The following is a 16,664-nucleotide window of genomic DNA, read 5'->3' as shown; positions in this document are numbered from 1 at the left end:
TAAAAAGATTGAGTCAAAGTGCACATCATGTACATATGTCAGGAATCTAGTCTGTTTTGGTATATGTACACATATAATACGTACTGAAAATAACTACAGTCAGACAAATTATGTATTGTCTCACATAGTTGACCTTTGTATAGGAAGTACGTAAAATCTCTTAGCACATCTCCAGTGTATATAATATTCTTTTAAAAGGGAGAATATTAGAAAGCAGCCTAGTGAACTTGAGGGGAAGTCAAGGGAACAAACGACCAAGATGGTCATGGACCAAAGCCATACACACAGTGAAAGAAAGTGTATAACAAAGGTGGAATTCCAAACCGAGAAGAAGGCATGAGGTCAGCAAGTCATCTGAGGAACCAGGCACCCTCGCATACAGAAGCCGCCCATCCCTGTCAATAAAGATGCTGATGGCCAAAGAGCTGAGGCAGGAGATAGGAGGTGGGGCACTGGCAGGAAGAGAGAGGATTCTGGGAAATAGTGAGTGGAGACTTACCGGGATTGCTGAGGGGATGTGAACCAGCAGGTAGCTGAACTCAGGAGAGAAGGAAGAGGAGATTCGCCCCAGACTTGGAGGCATGAAGCTGAGGAGAGGCGCCTAACCATGTGGAAGACATAGAGAATAGTTTGAATGGGCTAAATGAGTTAGGAGCTAGTCAGGGAATGACGTTGTGGTAAATCTCCAACCCAAATATGCCCCGGCAATGAAAACACAACTCAATTAACATGAATACATGCTGTGCGCCTAGATTGGGCAGATCTACCATGACACTACCATCTTCCCTATATAAGAGACCCCTTAGAACTTGCTGCTTCTGCTCCACTTTCCTTCTTCCTCCTCCTCCATTGTCTCCCCCCCCACAGCCCCTTCTCTCCCAAAACCTTCAGCTCCACCTTCCCCTCTTTCTCCACCCAATCATCAACTCTAGCCTTTATAAATTAAGGTGGGAAGCAGGTTTACAGGAAGTCACCTGAGTGCTGACTCATTCCTTGTTTGCATCCCCTCACAGGAGAACAGAATTAACATCAAATACAATTAGCCCCAGGGCTGTCTGCAACAGGATGAGCCGAAGATTGTGTCCCAGACATTTATTAATAAATAATTAGTCTCAGAGTCGGCATTCTGGAGAAGGGCTGGGAAGGAAAAAGGGATTTATTTTTTACACACCCACCTTACACCGTCCATTCCTGTAGCACCTTTATCCATGCATTATTATTGGTGTGTGTGTGCGCATGCGTGCGTGCGTGCATGTGCATGTGGGAGCAGGTTATGTGCAGCTCACAGCATGCGTGTGAAAGCGGGAAGACAACTTTGTGGAGTTGGTTCTCACCTTCTACCCCTAAGTGGGTTTGAGAGATGGATTCTAGGTTGCTGGGCCTTCACTAAGGGTCACTTTTCTTGCTGAGCCATCTTTCTGAGCCCTCTTCTTCTTTTAAAAAAAATATTGTATGTATTATGCAAGTGTGTGTGCCCTTATGCTGAAGAAGAGAGCTTGCAGGAGTCCACTCTCTCCTTCTACCACGTGAGTCTCATAGAATGAACTCAGCTATCAGGCGTTGTCTACTAAGCCATCATGGTACTCCCACCAGTCTTTTGTTAAAGAATTATTTTTATTTTATGCCTATTGTTTTCGTCTGCATATGTGTCTGTGAACTAAGTGTGAGCCTGGTGCCTATGATGTCAGAAGAGGGTGCCAGATTCCTTGGAACTGGAGTTATAGATGGTTGGGAACTCCATGTGGATGCTGGGAACTGAACCCAGGTCCTCTGCAAGAGCAAAACGTGCTCTTAACCACTGAGCCATCTCTCCAGCCCCTCTTATTTTTTTAATCAAATTTATTTTACTTTTATTTTTAGCATTTACTATTTACAAGGCAAGTGCCATGGCATGTGTGTGGATGACATTTATTGTCATCGGTTCTCTGCGTCAACTATGTGGGTTCTAGGCATTGAACTCAGGCTGTCAGGCTTGGTGGGCAGTGCGTTTACCCACTGGCCCATCTGACTAGCCCTGCTAGTCCTAATATGAACTGGAGCCCCAAGCTGTAAAACCCTTCCCAGATTTACTCATTTTAAATAGCTGCAACCTCCTGTTGTTTGATCTCTGCCTCAGTTTCTCCTTACCCTCAGTTCTATTATGATGGATTCTGCTAAAATGTCACCAGTTAACAGCCTTTTACTGACCATGCCTTCATCATAGTAGTGTCTGTATCAGACTGTTTGATTCTCACTAGTGTAAAAGGTAAACAATGCTATTCATGTAATTACAATTTATGTTACTTTAATTGAAACAATGTTGCATTGCTTTATGCACAGGAGCCCTTGGCATACTCTTCTGTGTGTTCTATCTCTCCATTTTTTGGTGGTGGGGCTGCAGACTGAACCCAGGACTTCACATGTCACGGGAGTTTCCCCAAGCCACATCGCCAGCCCTAGTCCTACTGAGAGTAGCATCTCCTTATCTTTATATAGGAAGAGTTTGTTGGTTTGTGAATGGAATGGCTGCTGTCCCTCATTCCCTTTCATGGGTTATCTGATGGGGGAGTTATTTACTTGTTTTGTCTTAAGTATTGTGCTCATGGACCAAATTTATCTTCTTCCTTCAAGCTCTCTGGGAAGTCTTAAGTTAATGAGCATAAAGTTCCCAGTTTATCCTCCAGGTAACTGTCTGGCCTTCACTCTTCACAGTTGTAGCATCTGTTTCCTTCCTGTATTTGGCATCATGTCTACTGTTCCTATCGCATCATTTTGTTGGGGGGGGGGGCTGTGTGTTCGAATCACTCCACAGGACTCTGTGCACTTGGCTGTGGAGTTCACTTTTACTGGTAGTTGTTCAGCAGACACATATTGGCTCTTAACAGACACAGTTGGTTTGTCTTGGTCTTGTATATTGTAAGTTTTCTGGTGATTAAAACATTTTTTAAAATGTGGATTTTATATTTGTCGAAGATAAAAAAGACATATTCCATCTCCACTAGAAGTGGATTCTAGTTGGAAAGTCAGTGCATATAACGAATGAGTGATAGTTATGGTATTTGTATATGTGTAAAGAGTTACATTCTTGCCTAAGATAATTTTCATAATAGGTGAAAAGTTCCTTGTATGTATGTATCCAGATTTATAAACCAGAGACCGGAAGTCTCACCAGCATCTTTGTTTTCCTTATGTGTGTGCTTCTGAATCTGCCCAAGAAATAGAAACCACAACAGAGGCACAAAGACAGCGATGCTGATACAGTTTAGATCATAGCATTAAAGCAGGGACAAGGCGTCGAGGATGCTGGTGATGTGCCCACAGCATCGAGGATGCTGGTGATGTGCCCACAGCATCAGGGATACTGGTGATGTACAGATAGCATCAAGGATGCTGGTGATGTGCCCACAGCATCGAGGATCCTGGTGATTTGCAGACAGCGTCGAGGATCCTGGTGATGTACTGACAGAGTGTTCTTTTTTTTTTCATAGATCTATCTAAAAACAGACTGGTGGAAGTGCCAATGGAGCTGTGCCAATTTGTATCACTGGAAATTCTTAACCTGTATCACAACTGTATCAGAGTCATTCCCGAGGCCATTGTTAATTTGCAGATGTTGACCCACCTAAACTTGAGGTAGGTTTCACGTGGAAACTTGCGATCGCCTTCCTTCAGTGACCAACACAGAACCATCCTGCGTTCCTGTCTACCTTCCTTTCGATTCTTGATCACACTGGCAAGTAAACCATAGAGATCATTAAGAATGACCTTTGTCCTAGATTTACAGGGTCTTTAGTGTCACTCTTTGTTGCTCAGGTCCTGGGCTTCCCCGGATGTCAGCAGGGCAGGGTTCTGAAAGGGAACGACTTATGAAACATCACTGTGCCCTGTTTGATGGCGTGTGTAAGGATGCTAGTGTGCTATCTTCAAGAATTCATGTAGCTTTTGAAGGAAGAGGGGAAGAAGAAAGTGAAGAAGCACTTGGGAGGCAGAGGCAGGTGGATCTCTGAGGTTGAGACCAGCCTGGTCTACAGAATGAGTTAAGGACAGCCAGGGTGAGAGTTGGGGGAGGGGGAGGAATGAGTGCCCTAGGTAATTTTAATTCACATTGAATTAAGCCAGGGTTTGCTGAGCATGCCTCCCTCAGTCTATGTTGGCTTCCCTCAGTCTATATTGTATAGCATCGTGTAACACTTTAAAGCTGCAGACTAGCTCTAGGGTTTCAAGGACACTAATTGTTTTAAACCTTGGGTTTAGACTTTGCAGCTAGCTGGCTGCTCTGGTCAGGCCCTGGCTCTTTCAGGAGAGGGGATACAGTTGTTCTGTTCCCTGTACCTGAATGGAAGCAACCTCCCAGGTTCTAGCCCGAGTCCTTCCTCATGCTGCCAGCATTTTGGTGTGTAAGGGGTAGAGCCTAGTCAGAGAAGAGGCTTGTGCTGCATAACAAACACACTCAATTTTAAAGCTCAAAATTCCCAGCAAGCCAGACACAGTGGCTCTTTATAACAGATAATGACGCCAGTGGGCTTCTTGTTCTTCTGGTTTCCATTTTGTTTTAGTTGGCTCCTGAAAAATTAGAGGCCTTCTGCTTTGTTTGTAGCCGAAACAGCAAAGAGGGCTGCCATCATGAGTCTAGGAATGTACATTTCCCCCTCAAGGTTAAAAACATTCCTAGGTGCAGTTGTCATTAGCTTTAATTTATTATTATTATTATTATTTTTAAAAAAATAACATGTAAGGTACTGTTAGGGTAGTCTGCAGGTTCACCTAGCTAATTTTCAGTTCCACAGGTTTCTGGTTAGTCTGTCTAGCTTCACCTACAGCAGAAGCCTGCTCCCCAGGACTTGTCTGGGAGCCGACACAGCAGTGTCTGTAGTTTCTGGTTCCCTGATTTCTCAAGAGACTTATTCATGAACTACTATTGTTGCCAAAGCCAGTGCAGCCCTTCTGTTTACTTACCCACTTCTGTCCTGTTATAACATTTTTATCCTAATAGTTAGCTTACAGTAATAAGTAAATCAGTGTAACATAACTTCATGGTAAGTCCATGTGCACCCAGAACTTTGGGGCATAGTTGACTATACAATCTTAAAAACGTTGGTGATCTAATTTAATTGTTTTTTTTTTTTTAAATATTAATGTTGAGTGTGTTCTGAGGAGTTCTAGGTTGTGCTCAGTTGAGAGTGAATTATTGCTGTCCTCAGATGAGTAGAAAGGATAGAATCAAGCCTGGGCCTCAGAATTCTTGACAGGAAAGGGAGTGGAGAAATGCCTCTGCAGTTATGATCACTGGCTGCTTTTACAGAGGACCAAGGTTCAATTCCTGTCACTCACGTAGGGTCTATAACTCCAGTTCTGAGAATCCAGTGCCCTCTTCTGGTACCAAGACTGCAAGGAGTGTACAGAAATACATGCAAACAAATTACCCATATACATAAAATAGTCTAAAAACGTTTAAAAACTTAAAAAAAAAAAAGAGACTAAGAACCTGTTGGCGATGAACACGGACTAATGCAGTGGGCGTTCTGCGGTGAATTTCTGCATGAGGGATGGGGTCTCATCTCCCAGTTGTATTTGTAATTTTAAATTTTGTCTGTTTTTCCTTTTCTACATTTCCTACCGTGAATATTAGCAGGGCTGAGACTGTTCAGGTTCTTGCACTGAACCTGTGATCTTTGAAGGAGCATGCTATAAGGAATGAAAGATAAGAGAGAACCTGTCTCTTACTGCCCAGCAGCTTTATGTGAGGAAGTATAAAACACATACGGCAGCCTCTGAGCTTTTTAAAAGGCTAGGCACTGCTGCTACTACTGCTATTGCTACTTCCTCTTCCTCTTCCACTTCCTCTTCCTCTTCTTCCCCCTCCTCTTCTATTACATTATATCTTAAATTTCTTTTGTGTGCGGCAAGTACTGTGTACTGTGGTGTGTGTGTGTGTGTGCAGGTCAGAGGGCAACTTAACAGCAGTCAGTTCTTTCATTTATCTTTGTGGGTCCTGGGGATTGAACTCAGGTCCCCAGACTTAGTTGCAGGTGCCTTTAGCCCATGAGCCATTTTGAGAACCCAATGTACTAAATTTCCTGGTTTTCTGTGATCAACCATTCTGACCAAGGGTAACTTGGGTTTGTTTGGCTTACAGCTGGCTTACTGTCCATCATGGAGGGGCATCAGGTCTGTAGCTCTAGGCAAGAGCTGATGCAGAGGCCATGGAAGGGTGCTACTTACAGGCTTGCTTCCCCTGCCTTGCTCAGCCTGCTTTCTTACACAACCCAGGACCACCTACCCAGGGGTGGCACTACCCACAGTGGGCTGGGCCCTCCCCCATTAATCATCAATCAGGAAAATGGCCCAAGGGACTTGCCCATAGGCCAGTCTCAGGGTGACACTTTCGATGCCTGTATATGATTATGTAAATATGAAATGATGGTGAGGGAGGTTTTGAGTGTTACATTGTTATTATGTAGTGAGAGGCCTTACTCGCTGCTTGAGTAACAGATTTCGGAGCTGTACTTGCTAGTACTACCTGTCTTTGAGCTTCCGTTATTTCTAGGCTTGGGAATGGCTTTGGTAGGATGAATATCACACTGCTCTTGCCTGAGATTTGTTTGTTTTTGAAACAGTAGGTGACTAGCAAATTTGTTTACTTACAAATATGTATAACCTTGTCTAGACAATGCTGTTGAGTTACATCACAACACTTGAGTCTTCTGTGTGACAGACAGCTTCCTGACTCAAACTGGCCCTGACTCCAGCTGGCTGCAAGCTAGTAACCGGAGGGGCTTAGGAGGTCATATTTGGGCGACAACCTTAACAAATACGGGGGTCTTGGAATTTAAATATTCATTCTTTGGCTGTAGGTGTGGAACAGGTTGGGAGTCTGGTTTCTGCTTTCAACGTGTGTGTTCTAGGGATTGAAGTTAGGAGCCTGGGTTGGTGGACAGAACCCTAGAGCCATTTGCCTGCCCTGAGTCCTCTCCTTTTATAAGCCACTAAAACATTTTCTTTTCTGTGGTGCTTGGTTCTCATTCATTCATATTCTCTCTCTTCCTCCTCCTCCTCCTCCTCCTCCTCTCCCTCTCGTTGTCCCTCACCCCCGCCCCCATCTCGTCTATTAACTAGGAAGACTCTTTAGATAAAGTGGTCCAGATAAACCGCCTTCCCAGATCTTGTTCCTGTACTTAGCATCAAGCACTCCTGTTTCGTTTTATGTGTTGTTTCATTCATTTTCTTTTGTTTCTGTGACAGTGGGGATCAAACTCTGAGCACTGTCCTCGGAATGCTTGTGCTCTGTCACAGAGCCTTAGCGCCAGCCCTGTTCTTGCTATATTTAAAATTTCTCCTTTTCTTAATAAATTATAAGCAGGACTTGCTAATTTTGTACGTTCTAAAATAGAAAAAAGATCCCATATAAAGATACTTTGAGTTTATGGCAAACGTTCAAAGTTGGTTCCATCCCCTGAGAAACATTGTATATTATGGCAGTGTAGGCAGCCATAAATATTTGACAACAGTCATGGTGGTGATGATGATGATGATGATGGTGGTGGTGGTGGTGGAGGTGGAGGAATAGGGACATGTTGCAGCTGCCTAGCCAGGTTCTTGGCTGGTAGAATCTCTTGGTGCAATCTGCAATTTTCAAATAGCTGCTTTGTGCCAAAGACCCTCTCGTCCTCTCAAGAGGCAGGATTAATTCACACGTGAAAACATCTTTACCATGAACTGCAGTTAGAAACATGAAACTGTTTCCCGAATTTCTCACACGATGGAAATGTAACATTCGTGGAAAACATTGATGTGTTGCTGTTTATGTAGCCCGTGTTTGAATCGTCGAGGCTTTTCATCTTTGCTTTCTGGTGTTCACAAACAAAGGTTATGTTAGTTTAGTGTATGTGCCCCCTGTGTCTTCCTGTTTGAAAATGTCTTTGTCCAAGACACGTGGCCAAGAACAATAAAACTGATTCGGCAAGCCTGCTGGTCTACAGCAACAGGCACTTAGAGCTGACACCACACAGGCAAGCCTGAAAATCTATTTTAAACGGCTGGAAAGGTGTCAGAGTACCATAAGAAGCTCAAACAGCCCAGAAGAGCACAGGACTTGGCAGCAGTTGGTGTTGTGAATCTTAGAACGCAGACTTTGGCATAGCATCTCATTTCAGAGAAGGGAGGTGTGAAAGACTGAACTTCTTTATAGCATTTAATCAGACTGCTTCCAGGATGAGGGGGCGTGGGTTTCCTATTCTCAGAGGAAACGCGACCAGCTGGGCCTGGATTGCTTCTCAGAAACCCCGTGCTCCCTCAGCTTAGCTGGAGTTGGTTTGGAGCTATTGCCAGTGTAGAGGTTTGTCTGGTCCACAAGATGTTATCACACTGGAAAAGGAATGTATTTTGGCTGCTGTCTCTGCTGCCCGGTATCCCTTTTGGCTGCTAAACAATGTGCAAAAAGAGCCAACTTCCTGATAGTCACATAACCCGTATTCCCACATTCCTCTGAGGCTCCTTCTCAGAAAGAATCTTTAATCCCCTGGACACTCACTCTCTTACTGAGGGACCCTGGGCCAGGGCAGCTTTAGAAAGCACAGCTGTTTCATTTTTGTTGTTGTTGTTGTTGTGAAACAAAAATTAACGTTCATCATTCTCCTGCCTTGTGCTGTCATTTCTAAAGAAGCCAATGTGTCTCTTCTCTCTAGAAAACTGGAAAGTTGATACTGTTTCTCTGAACTTGAAGATTTGTTTCACTTACTACAAATTCAAATCTCCTTTTTATGAAGCTCTATTCAAAAGGAAAGTGAGAGCATTTTTGTGTGCGCATGTATGTGTGCTTCTGTATCTGTGTGTGTATTTTTGTGTGTGCTTGCATATCTGTGTGTGTATATATGTGCATGTGTGGACATGTACACATGTATGTGCGTATATGATGGTTATGTTGTATCTTACGAAATCTCAGATACATAGAAACACCAAAACACAGTGAACCAGTTTGGAGTTCAATAATATTAATCTTAAAAAAAAAAATCTGAAAACACTTTCCATGGAACAGTAGATGTGGAAGAGGCCACTGGGACATGCAGGCTACATAGCACAGCTGTCTCCATATGTCCTAAGCCCTTCTAGGGTTCCCAGGCATTTGCTCATATGGTTGAACATATAGGCAGTGGCCCCTAAACTTTTGGGTGTGTTTATAAATGGTGCGTAAAGTGTGTGTAAATGTATGTCTCTTTGTTTTGTGCTGGCAGGCTACCAAACACAAGTAAATTAATAATGGGATATTTCTTATCAAATGCCATTCCTTTTAGCGTAGCCCTTCCTTGGCAAGGCTTCCGTGGAGGGTTTTTCCATGGTGCACACCTGATCACAGATGTTCTAGCTCACTGTTTGCATTGGGAGAAAGCAAGCTACAATACAAAGGCGACATTATGCTCTCAGCAGAAGCAAGGCTGAGTCCGCTGGCTTTGTTTCCTGCTCTGTTTCTGATCTTTCCAGGGATGTGAAGATCTTTGTGCCCCAGAGTAGCTCTCTGGAAGTAAGGGGAATGCTTATTTGGAATTCACTGCAGACATTTCTCTTCACGTATGGCAATTCTCAGTGTTTATTTTTTTTCTGAGGTCCCACATGAGCAAGCTCAAAATTGCGATCATTTTTCTAACTAGACCAGTAAAAGCCCTGTGAAACATTGCCATTACATCAATAATCAACTCATTACATTTCCTGTAAAACTCCTGCAGTTAATACACTATCTTATAAATAGTGATATGAATGAGAGGAGAGATTGGAGAAAAAGAACATACATGTATGTACACATAAATGTATATATGTGCATATCATATATGTGTGTACAGATATTATATATGTATATAATGATGTATCTTATAAAAAAGCAGAGGAAGCCAGGGATATGTTTGATAAGAGTGAGGTTTGGTGAGATGGACGGCGTACCTGTGCAGGTCCCAGCCACACACACAATGAGGGTGGGTAGAGTTTATTTAGGGCATGGGGAGGGGAGTAGAGACAGAGAAAGGCAGAGAGAGAGAGAGAGAGAGAGAGAGAGAGAGAGAGAGAGAGAGAGAGAGAGAGCGTGCACAGTGAGCGAGCGCACTCCACCACCCTACCCCACCCCCCAGCACAAGAACATGCATGGGAGGTGGGTGGTTAGAGGCAGGCCATGAACACATGGAGAGAGAGGCTGGAGGGGATGGGGAGAGAAGCAATAGAGAGTGAAGAGGGTAAGAGAGGGTAAGAAGTGAGGAAGGGGCATACAGCCCCTTTTATAGTGAGTCAAAGTGTACCTGGTTTTTGCCAGGTAACTGTGGGGGCAGAGCCTAGAAGAAATGCTACCCTATAATATACATAATAAAGAAAATTTTGGGTCTGTGGAATAATCATTGTCCTCATCTCCAGCAGCACCTTGTAGTCATGACAACCCCCAGTGAGCCCCTGGGCAGCCTTTGTAGTAGGTGTGAGGCAGAAGAGGGATTTTTCCCAAGTCACTGAGTGACAGAAACGGGTGGTACTGAGCACTTGAGCACTTGAGTGCCATCTCCGCTACATTCCATTCACTGTAGTACTATTTCATAAACCTGAAAGTGATTGCTAGGGAGATTTTCAGGGACAGCCTAAGTATAAAAACAAGAAGCCTTTGTATTTGAAGGTAGCAAGGTCCTTCCTTGTATTCTTCAGACTGTAAATTCCAGCATTCTTTTCCTTATGCTTTTTTTTTTTTTTTTTTTTTAAAGTTTGTTTTTGAGCCAGGACTGTCTTGGAACTTGAGACCAGGCTTGCTTCAAACTTCAAACTCACAGAGCTATGTCTACCTCTCTTCTAGAATATGCTCCAAGTGACTTAAGGGTACCCCAAAGGGCTTCACCCACCTTCTCAAAACCCATAACTTCTTCTGTCCTAAGATCACCACCCAGATGCCCCGAGCCTTTAACACATGACCTTTGGGGGTCACATATGACTTTCGAGGGTTAGTTGTCCAGACCATACTATACACTGTTCTTTTAAATCGCGCTTAAATTGTTTCTACTTTTCGGGATCATTCTGACCAGTGAGCTTTAACCTCTATAGAGTTGCTTTAAGGTACCTTTTAAAAATGTATTTTGAATTTGATTCATTATTTCAAGCTATGTTTCCTGTCTGTAGATTCTTTAGATTGTTCAAGATTTTCCTTATAGCCTGTGCAATTAGTTCCATGAGTAATTCGTGTGGGGAAAAAAGAATACATATACGTGTAAAAAAAAAAAAGTTGTCAGCTCCAGATTTAAAAGTCACTCACTTCTCTTCCACTGCAGCACCTTTTTTGTTTGTAGCTGGTGTTTTATTGAGACTTTTGTTGCTGGGATTAAATAACTGAGCAAGACATCCTGAGGGTGGAAAACTTTGTTTCAGCCCAGGGTTCACATGGGATCCAGCTCAAGGGCAGGTCCCAAGGCCTGACACTATTACTGAGGCTATGGAACGCTCACAAAAAGGTACCTAGCATGACCGCACTCCGAAAGACCCAACAAGCAGCTGAAAGAGTCAGATGCAGATATTTGCACCCAACCAATGGACAGAAGCTGCTGACCTCTGTTGTTGAATTAGGGAAAGGCTGAAAGAAGCTGAGGAGAAGGGTGATCCTGTAGGAGGACCAGCAGTCTCAATTAATCTGGACCCCCAAGATCTCTCAAACACTGGACCACTAAAGAGGCAGCATGTACCAGCTGATATGAGGCCCCCAATACACATACAGTAGAGGACTGCTGGGTCTGTGTTCATTCAGAAATGATGCACCTAACCCTCAAGAGACTGGAGGCCCCAGGAAGTTTAGAGGTCAGGTTGGGTGGAGGGTTGGGGACATCCATGTGGAGACAGAGGTGTGGGGAGGAGGTATGGGATGTGGAACAGTCTCAGAGAGTGGACGAGAGATGGGGGAGGGGAATAAAACATGGTGTGTAAGAAAATAAATTAATGAAGAAGAAGGAGAAGAAGAAGAAGAAGAAGAAGAAGAAGAAGAAGAAGAAGAAGTAGAAGTAGAAGAAGAAGAAGAAGAAGAAGAAGAAGAAGAAGAAGAAGAAGAAGAAGAAGAAGAAGAAGAAGAAGAAGAAAGCAGCTCATGTGAACCCTTGTCCTGTGGGAGTGAGCAGGGTTGCTCTACTTCTAGCCGCCTGGAAGCAGCTGGAGAGGATGCTTGTGCTAATGGGCTTCTTCCTCCTGCCTTGTTTCCTCTTGGGTCCTTAGCCTATGGGCTGGCGTCGCCTACATTCTTGGCACTAGTTCATAATTCTATCACGATGTGGAAGAGTTGCACAGCAGTGAGCTCATTGAACAGGGCTATAGATGGGGGAAATATTTCCCAGAGGCTACAGATTCTTTCACTTATAGATCAAGTATTGTAAGGAGTGTGAGGGACCCGTTGGCTGCAGGTGGCGGAGCAGAATCACAGAATGACCTGTGTGCTTTGAGAGTTCACTTGCTTTGAGTTAGTAAGTTGAATGAGAGCCCTACAGGGAGTTCAGGCAACTACTTAGGAGCACTCTCCACTTTGTAGATGATGTCTTCCATGAGACCACTGTGTCCTTTAGCCAGAATGTACCCTGGAAAATAGCTTAACTTCCCTGTGGTGACCATTGAGTGTTTGGTTACAGTGAACTTAGATAGAATCCATAGGACTAGCCAGGAATCCTTTATCATTGTCTAAAGGAAGTTTCTTTTCTTTATTTCTTGAGAGTCATCAAACTTTTATAGTTAGCTCTCCAGATATTCCATAGGAAGGCTCTATAGCTTATATACTGTAGAAAAACACTATCACAGGTAGTATATAGTTGGTTGTAGTTCAGAGTGATGTTGCCTGGTCCTGACCGGGAGGAAGCAGAACTGTTCATATACCTTTCTATGGGGCAATGGGCTACTCGCAGGCAGCCTGGTTTCCAGTCGAGGCTAGAGCTTGAACCCTGGGACCTGTTAGTGGTAATTCACTTACATGGGACAGAAGGAGTTCTCTCATGAAACCAGGCTGTCTGTGCGTAGCCCATTGCCCCACACCTTTCATAATTTCAGGAGCTTTGCATAACTTCATGAGCAAAAAAATTTGCATAGCTTCAGGAGCTGTGGGAAATAATGAGATTTTGTTTGATAATGATGCCAGCAACGTTTCCCTTCCTTAATCACCCTTTCCTGGGGCTTTTCTGCTTCTTCCTCTTTCTTCTCAGCTCTGAAGTCTGAATATTCTCTCTTCCTGCACTTATTTAAAGCTGGAGTTTCCCAAAGTTTTGGTCCCTACAGCTTCCTCTAAGACCTCCTGTCTCACAAGTCCCAAGTTTATTCTCCATCTGTTTGGCTCCCTTGAACTCCATTCCTTGCTTCCTTCCTTACCTGCCATCCTGGTCCTCTTGGATGTCTCATTTACACCTCAAAATCTAGCATGAACCAAACTTAAGTGTAGAGGTTTGAATGAGGATGGCCCTGTAGACTCCTATGTTTAAATACTTGGTCCCCAGTTTCTGAGGCTGTTTGGGAAGGCTTAGGGGGTGTGGCCTTGCTGGATGAGGTGTGGTGTGTGTGTGTGTGTGTGTGTGTGTGTGTTGGGGGTAGAGGTTGGGTTTGGTGGTGGAGGCAGGCTTTGAGGTTTCATTAGCCACAGGCAATTCCCAGCTAGCTCTCTTTGTTTCCTGCTTGTGGTTCAGCCTGCTGCTTCCCCTCTGATGTCATGGACCAGTATACCCCTGGAACCGTAAGCCAGAGGAGGTTTTCTCTGTGTTGCCTTGGCTGTGGTGTTTTACCACAGCTGTGAAAAGGTAACTAAGACTAAGGCCATTTCTTATGTACCTTGGCTTCTTTCTCGCTTTCTTTGATGTTTTTATTCTTCTCTGTCACAACGGCTGGTGATCTCAGAATTATCCCAATCCCTTTCCTTCATCCTCTTTTGCAGGGACCAATCATTAACTATTGCTAGTGCAGCGTTTTATTGCTTCCGGCCGGAAAGTCTGTGCCTTTCTCTCACCATCTTCTGGGTTGCTTGTGCTGTTCTTAAATCTCAGAGTGTATGCATGGAGGGATGACCCATGAGCTTTGGTAAACCTGTTACTAAGAAAGCAGGTGGGAATTAAGAATTTGCTGGCCAGTCTGCCTAGCTTATTTGGCGAGTTAGAGGCCAATGAAGGAACCTGTCACAAAACCCAGGGTGGATGACATACACATGCGAGCACACATACACACACCATACACACACACACACACACACACACACACACACACACACACACACACACACGCACGCACACCCTCCCTGCAAACACATACAACAGTATAACCCCCAAACCTATGTTGCTGGTTTTGAAAGTGTTTGATAAATTAACATTCTCACGTATAGTACGTTTTCTTGGAAGATTCTTCCTTGATTTTAAGCATGTATTTTCATTTTAAATGAAGCACATTTCAAGCTGGAGTTTTTACAGTGACTGCCATGCTCTTTGAATTTAACGAGCTTGGTTGTAAGGAGAGAAGTGATCTGAGGCCGAGGCGTTATCTAATCAAACCGTGGTTATTTTTTAGCAGTGGTTGCTACCCAGTTGGGCTGTAAACATATGGAATATTTTAAGCAGTGAGTTATTTATACTCAAGAGGAGACTGATGGGCTGTTATTGTGGGAAACCAGTACAGTTGCAGTCCCCAAATATGGTACAGGCAGGCACAGCTGAAAGGCTGTGCAGCAGCTACTGCAGAATTGCGTTGAATGCTGAGGCCTGCCTTTGAAGATTCAGTCTGGGGGCCTGATTTTGGTTGAGTTCTCCTTTCAAACTGAATCCCTAACCTGCTCCAAACATGCGTTTTACATGTGTGGGCATGAAATTAATTGGCATAGTTTCCAAGAACCCAGTTCAAGTCATAATTGAAATAATCATGTGCGTTTCTAGTTTTAAGGCATTTTAAGATTGCAGATGACAGGAGTGGTGAGGCTGTAGTTATCACAATTGCTCTCAAAGTGAGGTTTAAACTTGGGCTCCCAGATTGGGTGTATGCATTGAACTTGAACTAAATCCTTTTTTTGGGCTGAGGTTAGTGAAGAATAGTAGAACTCGTGAGACCCTGGGTTCAAAACTTTCAGATTGAAGTATTTATGTAATATATTTCTTTTGTTCTACAATGAGGCATAAGTATAGTGTTTATTTGATTTTAGATTTATAGCATAAAATTAAAGTGCATCCATACTATCACGAGGTAACTCAAAGGCAGCTTTTGTAGTTAATTGTCACACATTCCTGTGGGAAGGAAGGGCCTGGGGGTAGGAGTGCTGTGCTAGCTGTGCTGGCTGTGCTGGCTGTGCTGGCTGGGGGGAAGTGCTCAGTCATTAAGGAAGAAGCTTTGCAGGAAGCAGGAAGCAGGAAGCAGGAAAATGAATGGGTCCTCTATGGATATTGTTCACTGCCCTGTGTGTATGAAAACTAGTAAGTGCTATATGCAAAACAGAACACAGCAATGATGCTTTCAGGGAAGGCAAGCAGATCTCACAGCAGGTGAGGTATTCCATCAGCAAAGGAAATGTCCTAGCTAAAGCAATGGCTGCTTCTTGCAGATCAGGTGCCCAGCACAGACAGTCATCCTCCAGCAGTCAGTCCAGGTGTTTATACTCTCTCTCTGCTGGGAGCTGCCAAGGCTAAGTCTGGTGTGGCCACACTGAAACCAGTCCAGTGACTCTTCAGCCCTGAGGTGTTTTCTTATCAGTTCTGTGGAGGTTAAATAATTTCACATCACTGTTTCTATAACTGTCTGAAGACCTAGAAGTATATCCCAGGTTCTTGTTTTGCTAGAGAAGAAATGGGTGGATGACTGCAGGGAAAAACTCATTGACTGTCTGGACTAAAGACAGGACTTGGCTGGGGGCAGAGCCCAGTTTGGCAGGTCTTTGATTCTATTTATTTTTAGCTTGCATGTTTTCACTGATTGAAACATAGAATCTTATTTTAATCTTTTTTTTTTTTCCTGTTAGAGAGTAGGAAAGCCTTATTTACTAAACCGAGTAATTATTATACTCTTTAATAGTATAAAATGTATTAGGTAAAATTCTCCTAATTGACCTACAGGTTTTTAATGTGCCTGTTTGACTTGGGGCATCTGGATGATTTCCATACTTAATAAGTAGTTATGTCTTTTAGGTCTCCAGTGGTGTCTCCCTTGCCCTTGCTAGTCAGTGCTTAAAATCAGTTGGAATTTTAAGCAATTAAGGACAATGAGTTGAAGTAGCTGAGCACTTATCTGATCTATTGTTAACTCTCCTTATAAACCATATTAGTAGTAAGATATGGATGGCTTTGCTTTCGTTTAGTGTTTGGCCAAGCACTTTTGCATCTAGAAGCTCATACTAGGTAGATCTGTTAAAATATCTTCTATGTTTGTTTGTTTGTTTATGTGTGCACATGTGTGAGTCATTTAGCATATGTGGAGCTTTGAAGACCACTTTCTGCAGTCTGTTTCTTCTCTTCTGCTATTGGTCCTGGAGATCCAATTCAGATTATCAGTAGTGGTGGTAAGCTCCTTTAAATGCTGAGCCATCTTACCAGACCATGGTAGAGCTTACTATGTTCATTTTTTTAGCTAGCAAGGCCATAGAGATTAAATGGTGTACCTCAACCTATAGAAATGAAGGTTTTGGCAAAGGTAGGATTCAATTCCTCCCTTGTGGTTCCGGAATTGGTAGGCATTCTGCACAGTAA

General features: G+C 43.5%; 1 protein-coding gene across 7 annotated transcripts in view; it reads left to right on the top strand.

Moving 5' to 3' along the window:
- Positions 1-16,664, top strand: part of Lrch1 (leucine rich repeats and calponin homology domain containing 1) — a 185,794-nt gene that overhangs the window by 82,471 nt on the left and 86,659 nt on the right. For all 7 annotated transcript variants that reach the window (XM_021181697.2, XM_085828771.1, XM_021181695.2 and 4 more), the window contains exon 2: positions 3,468-3,612. In XM_021181697.2, the coding sequence (XP_021037356.1) occupies positions 3,468-3,612 (145 nt within the window). The remainder of the gene's footprint in view (positions 1-3,467; positions 3,613-16,664) is intronic.

This window comes from Mus caroli, unplaced genomic scaffold, assembly GCF_978045245.1.
Source record: "Mus caroli unplaced genomic scaffold, Mus_caroli_1 scaffold_12, whole genome shotgun sequence".
Taxonomy (NCBI): Eukaryota; Metazoa; Chordata; class Mammalia; order Rodentia; family Muridae; genus Mus; species Mus caroli.
This window is presented reverse-complemented; position numbering and strand designations above follow the sequence as displayed.